Source organism: Corythoichthys intestinalis, chromosome 17 (assembly GCF_030265065.1).
Source record: "Corythoichthys intestinalis isolate RoL2023-P3 chromosome 17, ASM3026506v1, whole genome shotgun sequence".
Taxonomy (NCBI): Eukaryota; Metazoa; Chordata; class Actinopteri; order Syngnathiformes; family Syngnathidae; genus Corythoichthys; species Corythoichthys intestinalis.
The window spans coordinates 23,958,843-23,980,825 of NC_080411.1; the positions used below are offsets into that span (position 1 = coordinate 23,958,843).

At 37.2% G+C, this 21,983-nt stretch overlaps 1 protein-coding gene across 2 annotated transcripts in view; it reads right to left on the reverse strand.

The window, feature by feature from the left end:
- The window catches only part of plppr1 (phospholipid phosphatase related 1), a 98,452-nt gene that overhangs the window by 39,405 nt on the left and 37,064 nt on the right, over positions 1 to 21,983 (reverse strand). For both annotated transcript variants that reach the window (XM_057818390.1, XM_057818391.1), the window contains exon 3: positions 8,622 to 8,810. In XM_057818390.1, coding sequence (XP_057674373.1) covers positions 8,622 to 8,810 — 189 coding nt within the window. The remainder of the gene's footprint in view (positions 1 to 8,621; positions 8,811 to 21,983) is intronic.

The window sequence follows — 21,983 nt, forward strand, 5'->3', positions numbered from 1 at the left end:
TAAATTTGACAGCCCTAGTTTTAATATCTTTATTTTGTACCAAAACAATAGAAGCAGGCATGTAAACGATTCTCGATTAGCATGTTAGCAGAAATACAATTTCCCTTCAAGCCTATCCAAGCTAACTATGAGCAGGTGTGTACACTCTTAACTTGTTGCCATTCAATTATAGGGCGCATATAGACAAACAACTATTCACACTCACAATCACACCTATGGAGAATTTAGTGTCCAATCAGCTTACAATGTATGTTTTTGGGATGTGGGAAGAAACCGGAGCACCTGGAGAAAATCCACGCGTGCACAAGGAGAACATGCAAACTCCACACTTGAGGAAATGTGAGGCGGACGTGCTAACCACTCTTCCACCATGCTATTTTGCTTGCTGTATCATGCATGAAAAGTGGAGTGATGTGCAGAGTCAGTGGTAACACCTGACCAAGCACTCTCAGATGGCGCAATTAAGAAGTGGCGAAAACAGGTGTGTACGACATAAAAGAGGGGAAATGATGAGTGGCGTTAAAGCAAACTCCAGCAGCTGATGCAGCACAACTCACGGGGGTGAACCATGATCAGGGACAAGCAGCTAAAAGGATTTATAAGGTTATAAATAGGTTTATGGAAATATTCACACGAAAAATGAAATTAGACGGGGAGGAAAGAAATAATCCAATTCCTTCGGAGAGAAGTGATAAGTATTATAACATGACTATACATCTGATTTGAAGCATCCTATCAATGTAGAACCCTGTCAGCAATGTGCACACAGATGCATCCCCCTCTAATCGGCTGGGGAAAAAAACAGTCTGGTACATATCCTGGCCAATCAGGATGTTCCTTGGGATTTGTGCATGTGACACAGAGGACTGATGAGACACAGTAATTAGCACACTGTCAAACTGTTTGCAGCAGGATGTGATTCATGTGTTTTCTAACAAATTATAATAAATTACCATACCTATGTCAGGCAATTTTACAGTACAATTTTGTATATGACAGAGTAATTATGTTAATCAAGGTAACCTTGTGATGCACGACACCATTTTGATGTCTGCTTGGAAACGTATAGATTTCAAATTGTACAAAACCCTTGGCCAACCTAAGAGAAAACACCCTGTTCAAAACATCCCCGGATTCAAACCATCAACCTTAGAACTGTGATGTGAGTGAGCAGCCACTTGTCCAACTGTGCTGCCTAGAATAGTCAAGTCATTTGAAATATCAAACATGGCATAAGAACCTTTTAATTGCAACATTATTTTTCTAACTGAGAGTGTCCTCGTTAGGGTCAAACCAGTTCATTGTGATGGGCTGAGAGGCAGAGTACATCCCAGACTCATCACCAGGCAACAGCAAGTGACAAAGACAAATGGAGACATTCACACCAATGGATAAAAATACAATTGACCTGACATACATGTTTTTGCAATGTGGGAAGAGTACTCGGTGAAAAGCCACACAACTGTATGCGTGTGTGGCTGTTTTGTTCAGACAGAACATTGTGGTATTTACCAAAAGGTCCACTTGGGGCTGGATAAAAAGCATGGAGCAACACTGACACCTACTGGCAAACATTTGTCACTTCTTTTTAGACTATTTGTATTATGTGGCATCATTAAATTGAATGAGGCTTTATCAAAAGTGATTTCCACACAGATAATCTGTCCAATTTGCAATTAAAAGGTTACACATCCTGATTAAAATGCATCATCGAAATAACTTCATGTGGAAAACGTGTAAGTGTGACTAACTGCATCAAGTTGCATTAAAAGTAGAGTAATTGCCTATAACTTGCAACGGAGTGAGACAAAGTGGCAGTAAAGATGACAATAAGTTTCCAATAAGAGAATTTTGAGCATAAGCGAGTATTTACAATAGTAATGTTCAGTCAGGTTTACTGACGTGTCACTAAGAGGTTAGACACAAGATGGTACCTTGTAATTACAGTACAGTGGTGCTCCCATCATTTGTGTTAGATGTCAGTACACATCAGTAAACCTCATTTCCACCCGCATCAAAGCATTGACAGTTTGACACAGCATTAATATTTTTCTTTTATTTTTTATCTTCTGGTGCACTTTTTCTTTCCACTTTCTTCTCATTCCCATCAGTTTGAAAAGAAGCTTCATGGAAAACGAAGGCCCCAACATTAGTTTCCCACATAGCCGCTAAATACTGTAGCAAGCTGCCATAACGGTCAAGCGTTTTATGTGCATTTTGCATGTTCTATTTATATGATGGTTTATTGCTGTATTTGTAAAATTAGTCACTGTGTGATGTCACATCATGCCTTATTATGCAAGTACCCGCCCTCGCCATTCTTTCACCACACCCACTATTATCGGGAGTTCATACTCCTATTCAGACATTGGACAATCAGGGAGCTTTTGCTTTAATGGAACATATATGTTTTTGGAATTAACTCCAGACTCCACTCCAGACAGTAATAAAACCTAAAACTGTATGGCTGAGGTGCCAACGACCCATCCACCAATGCTGCCCAAGGTTTTTTTTTTAATTTAATTTTTGTTATTATACATTATTTATTTCTATTGATATATCTCTCTACCTTTGTCCAGTTGTCATCATACAATTAATATTTCTATTGATATATCTGTCTACCTTTGTCTAGTTGTCATACAGGTTTACAAACTAGGTACTGTAATTTTTATGCAGTAAATATACAGTTCTTGCACACCCCAAATATCTATTCCATACAGTATAGAGTGGTTGTTGTTGGAGGTAAAATGGAGCCTGCAGCACGCCCTGAATTGGTTGCCATTTAAACGACAATCAACATTTGGTTGTGGACAATTTGAAGAGTCTTCATTTAACCTACCAGACATACATGCACTGTAAGAACACTGTACGAACATGCAATGCCAGGGCAAAGCTTTGAAACCCCAAAGTTCAGAACTGTGAGGAAGACTTTTTTGGTTGATGTTGTTTGAAAAGAGCAATTTTGTGTCAGAATCTGTTGGAGCAGGGTGCCTGGGCAGTACTTGAACACCCACCCCTTGCTCATTTCTTTGCTTTCAAATGACAGCAGAGGGCACCCTCCACTAGCTGCCCACTTTCCGGCACATTTGAAAATTTAAACATGTGCAGTTAAGGTACACTTTATGTTAACAAATACAACATGTACTGTACTGTCTTTTTTTGTAGTTTTTGTTGTTGTTGTTACTATTTTTTTCATTGAATTTAATTGGGTGAACACCAACAATTTGAACCTAATTAATTGATAGGCTAAATGATCAATCCAAAAATAAATCTGTATTGACGTACCAACTTTCACACTGCAAATTTAGAACGTTTTAATACGATGATTTTTCTGAAATGTATTAGAATAATTTTCTCCATCTTGTTTTGAGTGTTAAAGACTAGTTAACAGATTAATGGGTCAGATTATTCAATTTACTTTAGGTAAATATTACCATTTGTTCTTATTAAGCCCATACATCTAAAGGTTGGTCAATTTTCACCAAGATCAAGGGGAAAAATGCTTTCAAATAATGTTTTGAACAATATCACTTGTTGAATTCAGAACATTCATGACGAAAAAAAAAAAAAAAAATGTTTTTGCTTAAAATAAGTGTTAAAAAAAATAGCTATCTGAAAATAATCTTATTTCAAGAAATCTGAGTAAAATTTACTTAAAGCACTGGCAGATAAATTCCGTTATTTCTAGTAGATTGAAAACAAGGGAATTCGGAATAGTCAAGGGGAATAGTCAACTGCCAATCGTGCGTTGGGGGGGGGGGGGGGGGGGTGTCAGTGTAAGTCTGAACATAAGGAAAGTCATTCACTTAATAATGATAGGGTAAATTATATACATAATATATGTATATATATAAATTATTACAATATATGTGAAGACAATCTAAATGACCTCTATAAGTGAACTCATTATATAATGCAAAAAGTTTGCTTAAAAATTGGTGTGGACAATTTGAGCATTCTGAAAAGTTCCTAGTGTCCCCTAATGTCCCTATGCAAAACGTACACCATTGGTCCATTAACAGAAGTACTATTATTGTTGTGTTAATGTAGCACATATTAGGGCCAAATAAAAGGAAAAAGAAGGACTACGAAATGTAAGTCATACTATTGCTACGAGAAAAAACAGTCTTATTATTACGTAGGGTAATGTAACTGTAATCAGCTACGCATTTTACGTACATGAACCGTAGCTGAGAGCTACGACATTAGCCTGGCTCATGAAATAATTCAAATACATCTTTTTTATGGTTCTTTTTGGGAAACAAAATGTGGTAAACAAAAAAGTCATGATATGATGTAATTTTGCCGTGGCACGACATGGTGAGGCAGTCCTACTCCGATGCAGCCCACCACCACAGCTTAAAAAAATCCTAGTGTAAACACTACAACTATAGCGGCAATACTGTTGAACGAATGTGACAAAGCACTCAAAAAAAGTATACTTTATTTCCATCTGTTAAGTCAGAGTTGATATGGCAAAAGTGTGTGTGGGGAGGTGGGGGGGGGGCTCTCTTTTTTGTCTTATGTGTCCAAAGGACATTCTCAAGGAAGCTTTATAGGTTTGTCAATTCACATTCAGATAAATTCCAGTTTCATAAGGTCTTGTCGTTTTTTTTTTTTCCTTTCTTAATATAAGATGAACAATAATTTATCAATGCGTGTATGCCGTATGTCTGCAGTGAAGCTGAGAAACATGACTAAGCTGCATTTCTAAATACAGAAAATATTGATGCTCTGCAAATTTGGAAAGGCCCACACTCACAATTATCAATGCCACAGAGGTTGTTTCAGAGTTGGTTTCATTCTCACACACACACAATAAAAATACTCCCCAACTGCTTTGCACCTCTTTTCGAGCTTATCATTTTGCAGTAACACAATACTGTGTGTTTTTGCATTCATTGAGTGTGCACTGAATCTTCGTCTTTTAATGTTATGATTTTCTTGCTGTCTGTCAGCTACACTGCCAAAACACACCTCCTTAAAGGGATCCACAGATTAAAAGACTTGTAGTTCTTAAAAGATAAATGTTATAGCGAGTTAAAATAATTTGATATGAAAACCCCTCTTGATGTTTTCGTTTTTATACAATTTGTAAAATTTGTTTGACTAGTAGGTCGTCATTGTTGTTGACGTCTCAGGGTGGTGAAGTCACATGCTTACGCTGCTGGGCTTCCAGAGTATGACTCTAGCGACATAAACATGTCCTTTGTTCAACCCTTTCAATTACAACCCGAGAGGAATATTAATTAGTATGACAGCACTGTCGATATTTCACAAAACGAGCAGAAAACGCAAAATGAACAGGAAAGACTGGATGAGACGAGACAAGAGTAGGGAAAAAAACTGTGTTCTGCCAAAATGTGTCACACCGGTGAAACGGCGTACAAGAGGCAAATTTGACACCCAAAGTACTACCGTGCGCTTCAGCTTGTTTTGTTTAGTTGCATACTGACAGAACATACTAAAGATGCCTTAAGAAATTACTTAAACGTAGTAATAAGGGTGGTTTAAATACGCTACGTGACTAATGTGGTCAACAGATCAACAATCTGCTTTAAAGTTACCACAAGAAAACACAATGCTATAAATAAAGGTTTGTGAAATTTCCGATTCCAAGATTATTCGCGTTTCATCCGCAGAAGATTTGAGAACGATTCACAAACATCCATATGCCAATTATTTAAATATGCTAAGTAAAGCGAAAATAAAACAGTCAGTGCGGTCTTCGAGACGCAATGAGGAACGGACCGAGAGTAAACATTACAACTAATGCCGCTAGATAAGAAAATAATACCATAATGCAGCCGACAGCTGCTACAAACAACGCCCAGTTGCTACAAACTACGCCCACATAATGCTACGGTAGATATCACATGTATATAGACCTAGATGCGAAATGACAGACTCGGCGGCGTTAGCACATGTATAGAAAACTTGATGAGAAATGACAGACTCGCCAGCGTTAGTAAACAGCTGCCATTTTTATTTTCTCAGGAAGGCTCCGTTGTAGCGAACCTTCCAAGCGAACCTAATTAACTCTTTATCCAAAATATTCCTAAGTCGGCAAAATCTTGACTTCAATCCTACTTTAAATGATGAAACAGTTTTAAAAACTTGTCGGAAGTAGACATAAGGGAAATTATGTAATAACGGGAGCAATTTTACAACTTTAACGGTTGATTCACAACATAAATTAATTGAATGTAGTTTAAAGCTGTGGATACAGAATGGTGACTTATTCTATTTACTGTTTTGAGCTGTTAACTTGATACTGAAATATTAGTTTATTTAAGCCTGAGAGGATTTTTGTACTATTTTTGTAACTATTGTACAAAACATTAAAAGCAGCTAATAGCCGGGGGGCCTCAATAATCAATTTATAATCTAATTGTAGCCTCTGTATCGTAACCGAATCTTGAGGGGCCGCAAGATTCCCACATCTAGCTTTAAAGTATGAGAGGGAAACACATACAAAAAGTATTTTGAGGCAATGAAAAGGTATTAAAAGACTGAATAAAAACACATATGGTAAGTACTCGCCGCTAATAACCAATGTGCACATGTTTGGACACCTTGCTGCGTAAAAGGAATTGCAGGACACCGGTACTGTTCGCCTAGTAACACTGACAAAATACCACATTACCCCGAGTGTCCATTGCGCGCTTAAACATTGCACCCTGTACCAAATATTATAGATTTTTAAATCAAAGGCAATATTTTATGTGTTTTAAGAGAACAAAAAGAGAACAATTGTGGTTTATTAGAGCCTACAAGTCTTTAAGTCCGAGGTTCCCTTTAAAACTAGTTAAATTCCCTTGTTTTAATTTTAAATCTAATAAAAATATGTGAAATGATCTGCCAGTGCTTCAAGTAAATTTTACTCACTTAGCTATTTTTTCTTATTTCAAGAAATCTACCTGAAAATAAATTTAACAGCCTTATTTTAACAATAAAGCTTTGAAATGTCAGAAATGTTCTTAATTCAAGAATAGATAAGGTTCAAAACATGTATTTGAAATATATATTTTTTTCATAATTTAGGTGAAAAACTTTTAGATGTATGGGCTTAGTAAGAACAAATAGTAATATTTACTGAAAGTAAGCGGAAAAATCTGACTTGCTAATCTGTTGACTAGTCTTTAATACTCAAAACAAGATGGAGAAACTTATTTGAATACATTCAAGAAAAATAATCAGTTTAAGACGTTATAAATTTGCAGTGTATAAGTTTTGAAATGATGTTTTAGTTTATTTGTTGTTTCATATTCTTTCCATTTTAGTTGAAAGGGAGCAATTACAACTTCAGATGGAAACATTTCCAAACAAGCAAGCATAAAAGTAAATACTGTATGTATAGATAGAATATACAGTGGTATGAAAAAGTATCTGAACCTTTTGGAATTTCTCAAATTTCTGCATAAAATCACCATAAAATGTGAGCTGATCTTTGTCAAAATCACACAGATGAAAAAAACAGTGTCTGCTTTAACTAAAACCACCTATACATTTATAGGTTTTCATATTTTAAAGAGGATAGCATGCAAACAATGACAGAAAGTGTAAAAATAAGAAAGTGAACCCTCTGCCTAAGGAGACCTAAAGAGCAATTGAAAACAATTTTTACCAAACAATTTAAGTTTGTGTGCCTAATCACTGATGAGTGGTTTAAAGCTGCCCTGCCCACTATAAAACACGCACCTGGTAAGAATTGGCTTGATGAGAAGAATTGTGTGAAGTGCAACATGGCTCGGTTAAAAGAGCAGTCTGAAGACCTGCGATCAAGGATTGTGGATTTGTATTAATCTGGGAAAGGACACAAAACCATCTCTAAAAGTCTGGATGTTCATCAATCGACAGTCAGAGAAGTTGTCTACAAATGGAGAGAGTTTGGCACTGTTCCTTCTCTTCCAAGGTGTGCCACACCACCAAAGATGACGCCAAGAATTCAGCGCAGAATACTCATAGAGGTAAAAAAAAAAAAAAAGAACCCTAGAGTGTCTACTAAAGACTTCACTGGCAGAAATCATTGGCACACTCCAATGTACAAAGTATTTACAAAATATTAAATGTGATAGTTCACTTACGTATTTTTCCCCCTTCTGTCATTGATTGCATACTATCTTCATTAAAATATGAAAACGTATAAATGTTTGGATGGTTTTAGTTCAAGCAGACACACTTTCTTCATCTGTGTGATTTCTACAAAGATCAGATCACATTTGATGGTGATTTTATGCAGAAATGTGAGAATTCCTAAAGGTTCGGATACTTTTTCATACCAATCCAAATAGGGCAACAGGTTGGAAGAGTGGTCTGGTGGAACATCTGCCTCACCGTTCTCGGGTTTAGTTTTGGAGTCTGAGCTTTCTGTGTGTGGTTGTCATGTTCTCCCACTGCTTTCAACTTAAATACAGACTGTAAAAATTCCCAATACATTTAAATGTTTGCGTGAAAGCTCGTTGGGGGGTATGTGTTCTGCCCATTATGAGGACTATTAATACACTCATACACATACTGTGCACATACTGACACAAGATGGATGCATAAAGGCATGTGTAAAAATGAACAGTACTTTGCGCTTAGTAAAATGTTTGTCAAAATGAATTTGATTTACTCACAATAGCAGTTGGAGCAGCGGCCACCACACAGTATAAGATGAGAGGGGGTACAAAGCTGGCCTCTTCCGTTCCGGGATACGGCTTCATCAGCTCAGCATCGTTGCAGAAGAAGCCCTGCACGTGTACGCTGAAAAGGTCGGTGCACTCCATGTAGTAGGCCAGCAGAACCGTGCCGGACATGATGACAAGCTGGAAGAAGAACATGTTGGAGTGGGATGAGGAGGACTTAAGAGTCTTTCATTATTCCCATTGAAAAAGTGAATTCCTCCAAAAGTGGATCCAACCTTGACTCTCCTCAGCTGTGGTTGTCTTGGAGCTTTTAACCCACAACACGCACATAAACAGTTCTCTTGCTCTCTCTCTTCCACTTTCTCTCTTTCTATTGCTAACTCACCACCACCATCATCTCTCCTCTACTGCACCCCCTCATCCTTTTTATCCCTCCAGTGTGAAGCTTTTGTCTCTGCTCTTTTTACCCTCCTCTTTCCAAAATCAGCTGCAGGCATGTTTGCTTCTTTTTATAAAGTCTGGTATATTTAGTCTGGGATGACGAACCGAGGATACAATGCAACATATGAGCCGTATCGAAGCATTTTAAAGTGGCTATGTGAAAATCTTTCTGATTTGTAATGTTCACCCACAAATGCGCTAAAATTTCAGGCAGCCTACTGGCAATCTGTTGCGGTTTTGTGTATCAAAGGAGTATGATGAGATGAGTTCACATTTGCAAGCAAAGGATTTGATCAAAATAGGTCTCAATCATTTCTATGCAACACATCTAAGTCAGACCAAAATACTGTCAAATGATGTAAATATTGGTTTGATTACCTTAACAGTACCGCTGCTGGATGTAAATGTGTGCAATATGTTGTACCTTATCCCCCCCAAAAAATACATCTATTAATTTTTGTATTGGTTAGTTTGGACCAGAGGTGGGTAGTACCACGTTACATTTACTCAGTTACATTTACTTAAGTAACTTTTTGAGAAAAATGTACTTCTTAGAGTCGTTTTACCACACAATACTTTTTACTTTTACTTGAGTAGATTTGTGAAGAAACACTACTCTTACTCCAATACTTTGGCCTACACTAGAGTTGTTAATTTTTTTGTCTTTATTCTACATAATGACTTTATTTTTGCCAGAGATACTGACAGTGGCTGTCTCAGTGTCACCAATGAGCAGTGTTGGGCACGTTACTTTAAAAAAGTAATTAGTTATAGTTACTCACTACTTCTTCCAAAAAATAACTGAGTTAGTAACTGAATTACTCTCTAGTACAAGTAACAAGTTACCAGGGAAAGTAACTATTTCCGTTACTTTAAAAAGAAGTTGTTGTATGTCAAAGCCAGCAACAGATTTATCCTTCACTTGAAGTGCAACAACAATAAACAGATTTGAATTGCTTACCACAGAGACAAAAGCTTTGCCCCGGGACATAAATTACACTTTACTTGCACGTTTTTTCCTATAATTTCGACCAACTTGAAGTAGTGTTTATATCTCCACCTCGTAAAAGACACATTTTCCTCTGAATGCTCTGCCATCATATCCCTCTGCATCTGTTTTGCGCGTGTGTTTGCCGCAAGCGCTGTTCCGGTTTGTGTTGGAAAACACCGGCTCTGGAGTACTTGCGCTATTAGGCTCGAGCGTTTATGTCACAGAATCGGGGATCACGTGAGATTTGACGACAACACAGCCATATTTGAAGCAGGTCTGGCTCGCAGGACATTAAACTTTAACTTGGCAGTTCGATAAAGAGACAAACTCGTTACTAAGGCGAAGAACAGGTATGTAATCAAACTTAAGGATGTGAACAATGTTGACCCTTTTGAGCAAGCCGAAGACAAATAGAGTAAAGATGTCGACGGGCTTCCGCAATTACGCAAAATGGACATTCTGCTGTATTTATTGTTTAGTATATGTTACGAAACTCATCAGCGATTCCGAAATTACAAATCGCTACAAAGCTACGAACAGTTTTGCCGCGGATGTGTGCAGGACCTGCACATTATGACCGTATCAAACGGCAACTCCATCGTTCTTGCAAAGGTAGGCTATGTGTGTTTACTATTTTCATTGCCATGAACCTGAACACACCCCAAGTCTTGGATAACAAATAAACAGAGCAGAGTAGACTGGCTACGGCTGGTAGTTTCTTCAATTTATTCAAAGTAAGTAACGCACCGCTTTTGACCGTTAGTAACGGTAACAGCGTTGTAACGGCGGAAAAAAATAATTAGTTAGATTACCCCGTTACTGAAAAAATAACGCTGTTATGTAACGGCGTTATTTATAACAGCGTTATTCCCAACACTGCCAATGAGGCGTTGCAACAATAACCGCATGACTCCAATATACCAATCAGAGGTAACAATGTTTGTTCTCCACTAGAGGGCACTCATGCTGTTTGGACAGGTGTTGTTTCATAGTGTTATGGTCTAACTTTAATGATTTTTGTATCATCTTTTTGACCTAATGTTGTCATGTAATAGGTTTTTGTACAGTACAACAATAATAGTTCATATGGATGAAGTGATGTGCTGAGAAAAACAAAATCCAACATTGTACACAGTTGCTCACAATGTTACTCGTGACTTGAGTATTCTTTTCAAGGAATATTTTTTTACTTGTACTTGAGTAAATTTTTGGTTGACTACTGATACTTTCACTGGAGTAATATTATTTAAAAGTAACGCTACTCTTACTTGAGTAAAAGTTTTTGGATATTCTGCCCACCTCTGGTTAGGACACAGAAAACCTACACATCTCAGCTCTTAATGATTTACATAAATGCTAAAAACATTCCCATTCTCTGAATAAAAATCTAGATAGCTGGCCTCATATTATTTGTTAAAAATAAAACACTTTTTATTACAAAACCTTAACCAATTTTAAGGTACTTATAGAATTAATGTAAATAAATAATCTGCTCTTAAATCCTTGTGTATGCCACAGTCACATATGTCACATATGTCACAGTATAACAATAATATGAATACTAATTTTTAAACACTGGCAGCAACATATAACACAACCCAAATACAGCATCGTTGGCCAAAAATTGTCTCCAAATATATATTTAAACAAAAACAAAAACAAAAAACGCATTCAACAGAAAATGAAAAAAAAAAAAACATTTGTGGGCAAGTTTTATTGTGTGTTTTAATTTCAATGTGGTTGTCACAACTGCAATACCTTTCATTAACACTCAGTGTCACTAAATGACTCCTGTAGGGACTGTACTTCAGCTTCTACAACAGGACAAATCAAATAACCTTTATAAGGAAAAGCCTATTACTTTACACAGTATAAAACGCTCGATCGAGCTTCCTCCACTTGTTTTTTATGCTATTTTAAATTGTATACAGGCACTAAACAAGTAATGAATGGAATATTTTCGTTTCTAATTATATATTAGCTTAATTGATTCATTTAGTTAAATTAATAATGCTGTTAACTACATTAGGATTTGTGTCATGTGTTGTGAATCAGACTGAACAAAATAACCAGCAGGGTTCAGACTGAGAAAACAAGCCAAGTATGACACTTTGCCAAATATACAGTACACCTCCAGATGGCCATGTTGATACTCTGTGTGGGTGGGTTGGAGGGCTAATTTGATAAAGGACGTTGTCTGTCTGTAATCAACTTCTGAACATCTTATTTCTTCTTATGTCTTTTTTTTGTGTGTGTGTGTGTCTTTCTGTGTTCGTATTTTCTGCTCTTAAACACATTAGCTCACCCTTTAGAGGGTAAGTGACTATTTTTGTATGTTTGTTTTGTATTTGGTATACAAGTGTTACCTACATGACCCAAAATGTGATGTCCACGTACATTTTGTTGTTTAGCATCAAGGATTATTTTTAATTATCCAAAATAGTCACTTGCCCTATAAATTATTAATATCACTGTGACCAGTTTTGGATACCATCCATTTAATATCCTCACTAGTGTAGCACAGGAGTCTATTGCAGCTGACATTGGGTAGAAGTCACTAATCATTTACAAGGCACATGGAAACAAATATCTGTTTATGCTATGCAACACAGTATGGACATTTAAAGTTCTGATGTAGCAAGTATGCATTGTATCATAATTACTTTGTAGTATGAAGGTGAACAAAAAATCAACTACTAGGGTTATCCGATATTATCGGGTAGCTTATAATATCGGCCGATAAAAGCTATACAGAATGATATTGGACAATATAGATATCAGTTTTTCATTTTCGGATTTGGGCCAATATGCATATGGCAGTGCTGTCATGTCCACGTAGTGCAGACATGTCCAAATTCCGGCCCGGGGGCCAAATGCGGCCCGTTGTCAAATTTCATTCGGCCCCCAGCCTCTGTCATAAAATCAACAACGTATGGCCCGCACACAGACTTGATAAATTGGTCAGCAGTACTGCTACCAGCATATGAAGTAGCTTACACACTAAATGCTGCTCCTCATTTACCCACTAAAAGGCAGCAGCACTCTGGGCAACATCACCCCGTGTGACCCTCTACTTCGAATGAAATGGCGACAATCAACATGAAAAAGAAAGTCGACTGTGACGGCCGACGCTACAAGGACAGGTGGAAATTGGACTAATTCTTCACTAAAATACACAACAACTGTGTCTGCCTCATTTGCAAAAAAGGCAGTCGCTGTTTGTAAAGAGTTCAGTGTGAGGTGATATTACCAAACAAGACACACTGACATGCACGACAAGATTATAGGGAAGATACGCAAAGAAAAATTGAAGAACTTCACAACAGCAGTATTTTGCAAGAGCCCGAGGGTCGAAAGAGAACGCCACAAAGGCTAGTTGCGAGATTGTTAAAATTATTAATTAATATAAATAATAAAGCAAATGTAACAACCAGAATGGCTTGCTAAAATGTGCTTATATTGTTCTACGTAAAGGACGTCAGCCAAGGTCGGCCCCCCACATTTTTACCGCACCAAATCTGGCCCCCTTTGCAAAAAGTTTGGACACGTAGTGCCTGCCTTTGTTTCTGGTGTTTTGACCCCCTCCGCTGGTGTTTATGTGTAATTACGGTTGATAATCCCAGCCCTTTCTGCTGACGTACTCTTACTGTATCTCGACACTAGCTCATTGCAATGAGAGAGAGCTAAATGGACAAGCTAACATCTGCCGCCAATGAACCATAGCAGTTCTTGGCATCTCGCCACATTGTTTGTGCCTTATGCAAGCATTGTTTGTAAGGTATATTCTTTCTTTATTTTATATTCATGAGCGTTGTGTTGTACCGTACTGGCATGAATATAAGACGGCCCTGAATATAAGACGACCCCCTCTTTTTCAAGACTCAAGTTTGAAAAAAGACTGTTTGAACACCAAATTAATTTTTATGCAGAAAATAATTACAATACGTCTGAAACAAATGATTATAACAATATATTTGAGAGAAAAAGCATGTTATTTTGCATCATTTAAATCTTAATATCTGAATATTTAAATATGTAAACTAAAGTACAATCACATTCGAAAATGAATGGCTTCTGGTTTTTGAAATGTAAATAAACTAATCTATTGTGATAAAACAACAAAATTGCAATAACTGCATTAACCATCAAAGTGAAGTCTAACTGTAACTGTTGTCTTGAAACACATCTGAATAAGGAAAAACATTGCAATATAATAAAGCAAACTGGTTAAACATGAGAGTATCTGAGATCTGTAATGACAGAACATCGCTTCAATGATATCTGGTGCCATCTAGTGTCGTGAATGGGTATAATGTCTAGACCGCGAATATAAGACGACCCCCACTTTTTCAGTCTTATTTCAATGCAAAAAAACACCGTCTTATTTTCGGGCCAATACGGTATATTGGAGATGTGTATATTTCGTTTACTGGTAAAATGTGCTGATTTTATTTCATTGCTTGCAAGCTGTACTACGAGTGGCTATTCAAATTGGCACGTGGTGTATACTTAGCTTTATTTGTGACGTTATTTCATATAATTGACACAATGTTTTGAATGATGACCACAGTAAAGCCAATTCAACTTTACTCAAGCGTCTGACTTCTCTTTAAAGCCTGATGTGTTCGCAATCTGTTCATTTGTGAACCCACTTGAGATCGACCGATATGGGTTTTTCGGGACCGATACTGATTATTAGTAGTTAGTCAGTAAAAGTGTAAAAATTGGCGTAGAAAAAATTAATAATGCAAACACTGAACTGCCTAAAGCTTGATTATTTAATCACACGAATAGAAAATAATAGCTGCAGAAGTGCCTGAGGTGCAATACAAGTGTAACTCCATTTACCATTTAACCAATTAGAGGACGGGGTGAATACGAGTGCAGGAGACAGCAGACAGGAGAGACATGGCTGCATCTGAGCCAAAATAACCCAGTTTTAAATGGATTTTTTCATACCGGCCGGTCGGATTTAAAAAATATATATACGTCTACGTCAAATTTCCCAAATATCTGCGTCGATAATTGGTCAATCTCTAGCACCCACACACACATTGATGACATAATAAGCGCCTTATTGGCACTTTGCACTTGCACTTGAGCCAAAACACTGATGTTTGCACTATTCTGATTTCAGCAATAAATATAGTCGTGCAATATAGGCACTTTTCCCACAATTTTTCAGTTGCAGTTGTTCTTATTTTCCACAGAATGTTTATTTGGAAAACCTTGACGTTGTTTCATTTAGCAGTATTAAAGCATCCAGTGGGGCATCAAAATACAATTAGCCATAATATGTTAAATCCATGACGGCATATATCGGTATCGGTTTGATATCGGTATTGGATTTTTGGAATTGGACAATATCGGGATATTGGTTATCGGTTAAAAAGGCATTATTAGGGATGGGAATTGATACGATTTTTACGATTCCTATTTCATTATCGATGTTGCTTAATGATTCGATTATTTATCAATTCTCTTATTGATTCTAATTTAGGGGAAAAGAAGAACAAATGTTTTGATTTGATTGGCATCGAGTTTGTTTAATCAGATGTCACAACCTTACAAACTCACAACGAGGTCAGAAGAGGCCCAAAGTCTCAATGTTAACTGTGGAAATAAGTGGCAAATACACAAGAATGTGTAACATTTTGCTGAAACATTTTTCTAATAGAATTTTTTTTTTAAAAAAGGTATATATTGGCATATTGGTCGTTGTTCTGCCTTTGGCAATATGTGTTAAAGTGTATTATTTACCATTATATTGAAATGCATGCCTTTTAGTTTTTAGTGTGCTTTTACGCTCAAGTGGGGGCGCGCTTGCGCTTCTTCACGTGAAAAAGAATGGGCTCACGTGAAGAAGAGCACGCTTACACGCGAAGAAAAAGTGCAGCTACAAAGCATCCAAGCGAGTGAGTGAGTTAGTGAGAGAGGAAAACACTGCTACGAGCCTACGTTCTTTGTTAATGTTTGTAAAATATCGACAGAGGCAACGCCTGTATGTGTCATCTTTTGTGTTGTTGTTGTTGTGTGTTTCCACTCGCGATCGGACACTTAAATCCAGTTGTGTAGTGGTTTGAATGATGTGCTAATGCTAGCGAACCCATGCTAACCGTTTGTGTTATTACTGTATTAACAGCTAATCATTGCTGATTTACGTTGATGCGAACCTGTTTGTTATTGTGGACGAAATTGATTTGTTTAATTTCTATTTTTAGTTCCACTCTTCAAGTGATGGTTGAATAAAGTCAGCAAATTATACCAACATCTTCTGCATTGTCATTTGGGAGTTTAGCTAGCTGTATAGCCAGGACTGAGCCTTAGCATCTCGGTGAGGACAGTGCAATCGTATTCCCTCCCGAATTATCTCCCAGTTATCTACACCTTGCAATGACTGCAAGTCGCTTTGTTGTTTTTCCTCGTGAAATGAAGACAACCTTTCGAGCGTTTGAACCTACGTGCTGTCATTGTTATGTTTACGGCTGCAATGCTCATGCTAAACCATCATAACCTTTCATTTTCACCCTCTTTCCTGGTGAAGTGTAGCCAAACTTTGGAGCGAGTGGTTCTTGGCGCCATGCTATTTTGATGCGTCTGGCCACGTCTGACACGTCACGTCACGTGACGACGCAATACGCGTCTTTAGGAATCGTTAAAGGGATCGGTAAGGCTTTTCATTGTGATGTCGAGCCCTCGAAACACTAAGAACCGGTTCGGAATTGGAATCGGATTTCGATTTCCATCCCTAGTCATTATCGGACAACTCTATCAACTACTAAAGTCTATGTGGTACACTCAGTAGGTTTTGATTGTGTGGCTAACCAGTACAGTACAGTACAGCCATGGAAACATATCTGTCAACAAAACGATGACTTGTAGATGTAATGTCATGATCACCTAAAAGCATCTTTAGAATCAAGATTAATGGCTCCGGAGCATTTTCAGTATTATTCGTGTAGTTGCATTGACTCTTGACCTTCCACCAAATTATGTATTCAAAAAGACCAAAACATTCCCAAGGCATGATTACAACATTAATTATATTTTTATTCTAATGATCTCTATTTGTGTCACTGTTTACTCTGTGTGGGGTCATGATGAGTAGGACTCTATTAGACGGAATTGTAGCCTAGACAAGTTACTAGACAGAGGGCAGACACACAGACAGACACACACACTCAAGTGGGAAATTTAGATTTAACCTAATATGCAATTTGGGGTCAATGGGGAGAAAGATGGGGTAAACAAACACTCGTACAAGGGCACGTAAACTACACACAAATGAACCTGCCTGCTCAAGACCTGAAATAACCCAAGGATAAAGTGTCCACTCATCAACTGAGTGTAGCAGTCTTCGACAGGTATATGGGTGACATGATGTAATGTCATATGGCTTATTAATGTGACAACGGTCCCTATTTCTATGAAATTTGTTGACTCCATTATATGCACTCTGGTGCCGGTGTCATCCTACCTCAAATGGGAGGAGGTCGACTGGCGTAACTAGAGCTCATAAAAAGAAGGCACAAAGTTACTGCAGCAAGCCAAGATACCAGCCTACCTTGAAGGGCAAACTTGACAGAGTACTTTGGTGCAGTCGTCAGTGTTAACTTGTTTAGAAGTACATCTTTATGCTAGTCAACTAAATGTTCTAGAAATGTTATGCAAAGGTGAACTGTACAGTATTTGTTTGATGGAAGGATTAAAGGACAAATCATTTATTAATACGTAAAGGGTAAAAAAAACAAAAAATGAAAATGACACTGTATGAAACTTTGAAAACCTCACGGTCATTCGTCAGTTTTTAGGGGAAGGCCCTATTTCATACAAATGAGTGAAAGTAAACCATACCCTATACATTGCTTTCTGGCATTTGTAAACATGACAGACCCTGCATTACGTGAATAGTAACATACAGTGATCCCTCCCAACTTCACGCTTCAAATTTCGCGCCCTCAGTCCATCGCAGAGATGTTTTAAAAAAAAAAAAAAAAAAAAATACAGATGAGCTGTCCAGAGCCGAGCCCGTATTCTCACTCTCCCTCCCTCCCTCCCTGCTCTTTGTTCGTCAGGCAGTGCACGTGCACTGCAGTTGCTTATTAAAGGTGATGATTGACAGATGTTTGGGTTTGATGTTGCCAAAGGCACGAACTTCAAAGTGCTGCATGCGTCAATCATTGTTTAACTTGTTAAACAGTTGCTGTGGCAACTCTTTGTGTGTATGTGAGCAGCTTGAGCGGATTTGAATGGACTCACTCAATGGAGCATTTAGTAAAGCCAAGCATTTTTCTACTACTTTATTCTTGTTTAAAAATCATTCAGTGGGACAGTAACATGTTTAAAACACATTACTATACTATATAACAATAATTATTAAATTTGAAGTGCTTAAAAACACACACACACATATATATATATATATATATATATATATATACATATATATATATATATATATATATTTTTTTTTTTTTTTGTAATTATACTTGGGGGGGGGGGAATGCAAAAACATGTCTTATGTATGTATCTCTTTCCAATGCTAAAGGCAAAGCCTTTAAAGTTCTGTGCTGAGTGATCATCACACACTAAATGTAACTCATAGCGTTAGCATAGCGTAACTTTAGCATTTAGCGTGGCCCGTATCATCTTGCACTGTCAGAAAACTCTTTACATACAGTTCGTGGCGTCTTGGTGGGTTGGGTAAATGGTAAATGGAGAGTACTAGCGCATTTATCTATATGGCTACCATGCCCAAAGCGCTTTACATTGGCACACTTTTACACTTGGGTGCACACATTCACACACCGAAGGTGCGTAAAAATAATGTACTGTTTTTCTGCTGAGTATGTATTATCATCACGAAGTTGGTGTTGTCCTCGCAGACGCTACAATATGTGCTTGTCTGTCAATGTCCATTTTAAATTGTTGGAGACCTTAGTTTATGTATGTATCTTTGGACTAAAACTTACAAATTTTTCTGACATTTCGTCGACTAAAACTGTACGACGACAAAAACTAAAATAGACTAAAATATGACTAAAATGAACAAATATTTTCGTCCAAAAGTCTAAGACGAAAATTAAAAGTTTGCCAAAAACAACATGGAACAGAAGAAGGTGTGCCCACTAATTCTTGTCAAATTCACTCAAAAAGTTTAATGCATGACCTGATTTAGAACCAATTACTAGTAGAAGAGGCAAGAAATTACAGTCACTTTCTAACTAGCTGAATGCTGAACACAAAGACAAAATAGGCACTGGTTGATTTAAATAACTTATCAGCTGTAATGCATTTTCGGAGCTGACTGAGAGAAAAGTGACTTGCATGCAATCAAATTAAAGCGGGTTGTAGGGCAATAGAATGGTCCTTTTCGGTCAGTTTTGAAAAAGTCTTCAACAGAAACATAAAAATAATTTCACCAGCAGAAAAGCATAACCTAATACAAGTTATCCCAAAAAATTGTGAGTCAGCCACATATGTTTTTAATATCTTTTTTTAACATTTGCTCATATAGAAATTTCATTACATTAGCACAATCAAGGATGAATCAGGTGTCCCTGGGGTTGAAAAAAAAAAAAAGGAGAACATGATGTCTTCCCATCTTTTGAGGCTGCATTCACATTGGCAGAGTGTGACTGCGTGTGATCTTTGGCCAAGAGGGTGGCTCTTTAATCAGGTGCCGCTGCTATTTTTGCAACTTTATTTGGCCTCTTTAACATAGTCTTTGAACATAGAACTTGAATTTTAAAGGTAGTGTTAAGTAGATACTGTTAATCTTCCATTGTTGTGCAACCAGACCCAGAAGGGAGTTCAGCATCCATCTGCTTCATTTTTCCTCAGAACAACTGCTCTTTTAATTAATTTACTCCCTCTTCCTTCCACCTCACTTCATTATACCTTACTCATCTTCTTTATATCCTTTCATCCCACCTCCCTAGCGGTGCTTATTTTCATGTCTCCTATCATTTACATGTCCGTTTCTTTTCGTAGTCTTTTTCAATAAAAAGCAACAACATACACTTGCACTCAAAGGTTTTAAAAACACTTCATTATTCAGTTGGGTGAGAAAATGTCTCAAAACATTTGACTGTGGGTGTTGAGGACGGAAGGGACAAATGGCCATAAGCTGTCAACACTACCTCTAGGGGAGAACTTCACAGGCCAGCTGCTCCACTCTGGAAGTGGTTTTCATCTGTTCATGTAATGGGGGAAAAAATATTCATCATTCGTTGTTGTGTTCTTGACAGGCGACTGGAGTGAGCAAAAACAACAGCAGCTGTAGACACATATATTAATAAATCTATTCTTTTTTTTTTTTTTTTTTTTTTTTTTGCTTTACTGGTCTGCATTTATTATATGATGAAAAAGGTTTCACTGTATTCAGTGCTGTTTTTGGCAGTCAGAGGTGGATAGTAACGTATCACATGTACTCTGTTACATTTAACTGAGTTAACGCATTAAATGTACTCCGTTACATTTACTTGAGTAACTTTTTCAGAAAAATGTACTTCTGAGAGTAGTTTTACTAAGCCATAGCTTTTAGTTTTACATGAATAAATTTGTGAAGAAAAACCTCTACGCTTACACAATAATTGTTACATTTATTCTACATATTAGATTTTTTTTTTTTTTGCGTTGCCAATAGTAGCTCTACTAATTTCGCCAATGAGATATCGCAACAATAATCACATGACTCCATTATACCAATCAAACGCAAACTTGCGATTCTATGATGATGCCAGCCTGTTCAATCACGTGGCGTCTTTAAAGCACCGTAAAAAATGAAGTATTTTACATAGAGCGCTGCCCTCAACGTGACGCGAAAGCGCGGATTTTAACCTCTGCCCCAGTTTTTACTTGGCACCGATTGACCGCGGAAACCAAAGATATAATGTTTTTAATTTGATAATAGTAATTATTCAGGAACTAATCACTATTCAAACTAGGAACTTTTTTCTCCACTAGAGGACCCTCATGCTCTTTGGACGAATAATGCTTCATTTCTGTCATTCAATGATTTATTATTTTTTTAATGTATTTATTTATTTTTGTATTTCTTTGGCTTCATGTGGTAATGTAATGGGTTATTGTACATCATGGGTCCACATTTTTTTTTTTTTTTTTCATACAAGCATGGGTCCATTTATTAATGTCGGTCAAGCACAGGGCAGGTCAAAGGTGGTAAAGGTGGTTTTCTTTTGACCGAACAAAAATACAATGCACATACTGATCAAATAACAATAAATTGACAAAACATTTCCTTGACTTAAAATAAAACGAATAAACAAAAAAACATGCAGGTAAATTATTTACATATATACACTGAATAATTGCAGATCTGTCATTAAGGTGCAAACACTAACTATTGACAGTACATTTGGTAACTGTAAAACACTGCTGGGCAAAAAAGAACATGTGCAAGTAGTACAGTACATGTTTACATGTACAAAACATAAATGGCAAGCTCTGCCATTAAGGTGCAAACACAATAACTATTGACAGTAACTTTAACTGTAAAACACTGTTCAATGAGAGAAATGGCATTTGGAGATTTGTTTGATTTTTGTTGTAATTTCCTCCTTTTCTTTTCCTTCGAACATTGCTGCCACTTCAGTCATACACTCCATCAGAGAACAGCTTCTTATGTTTGGCCACCGCCCACGACACTCTGAGTGTGCACTCCGTTGCAATTTGTTGTTGTGTCATAGATTTAACTATAACCTTGCTTGACTCTTGATATGACTGCTTCAACCAGTTAATTTCTTGCCTTCTCAATTCTGATTTAGGAGGAAACTTATCTTCAAAACAGCTGTGCTCTTTAACATAATGGCGTTTCACATTTTCACTTTTTATCAGAGCAACTGTCTTGAAGCATATTAAGCACATCGGTTTGGTACTTGCAGTTGTTCAAATGGACT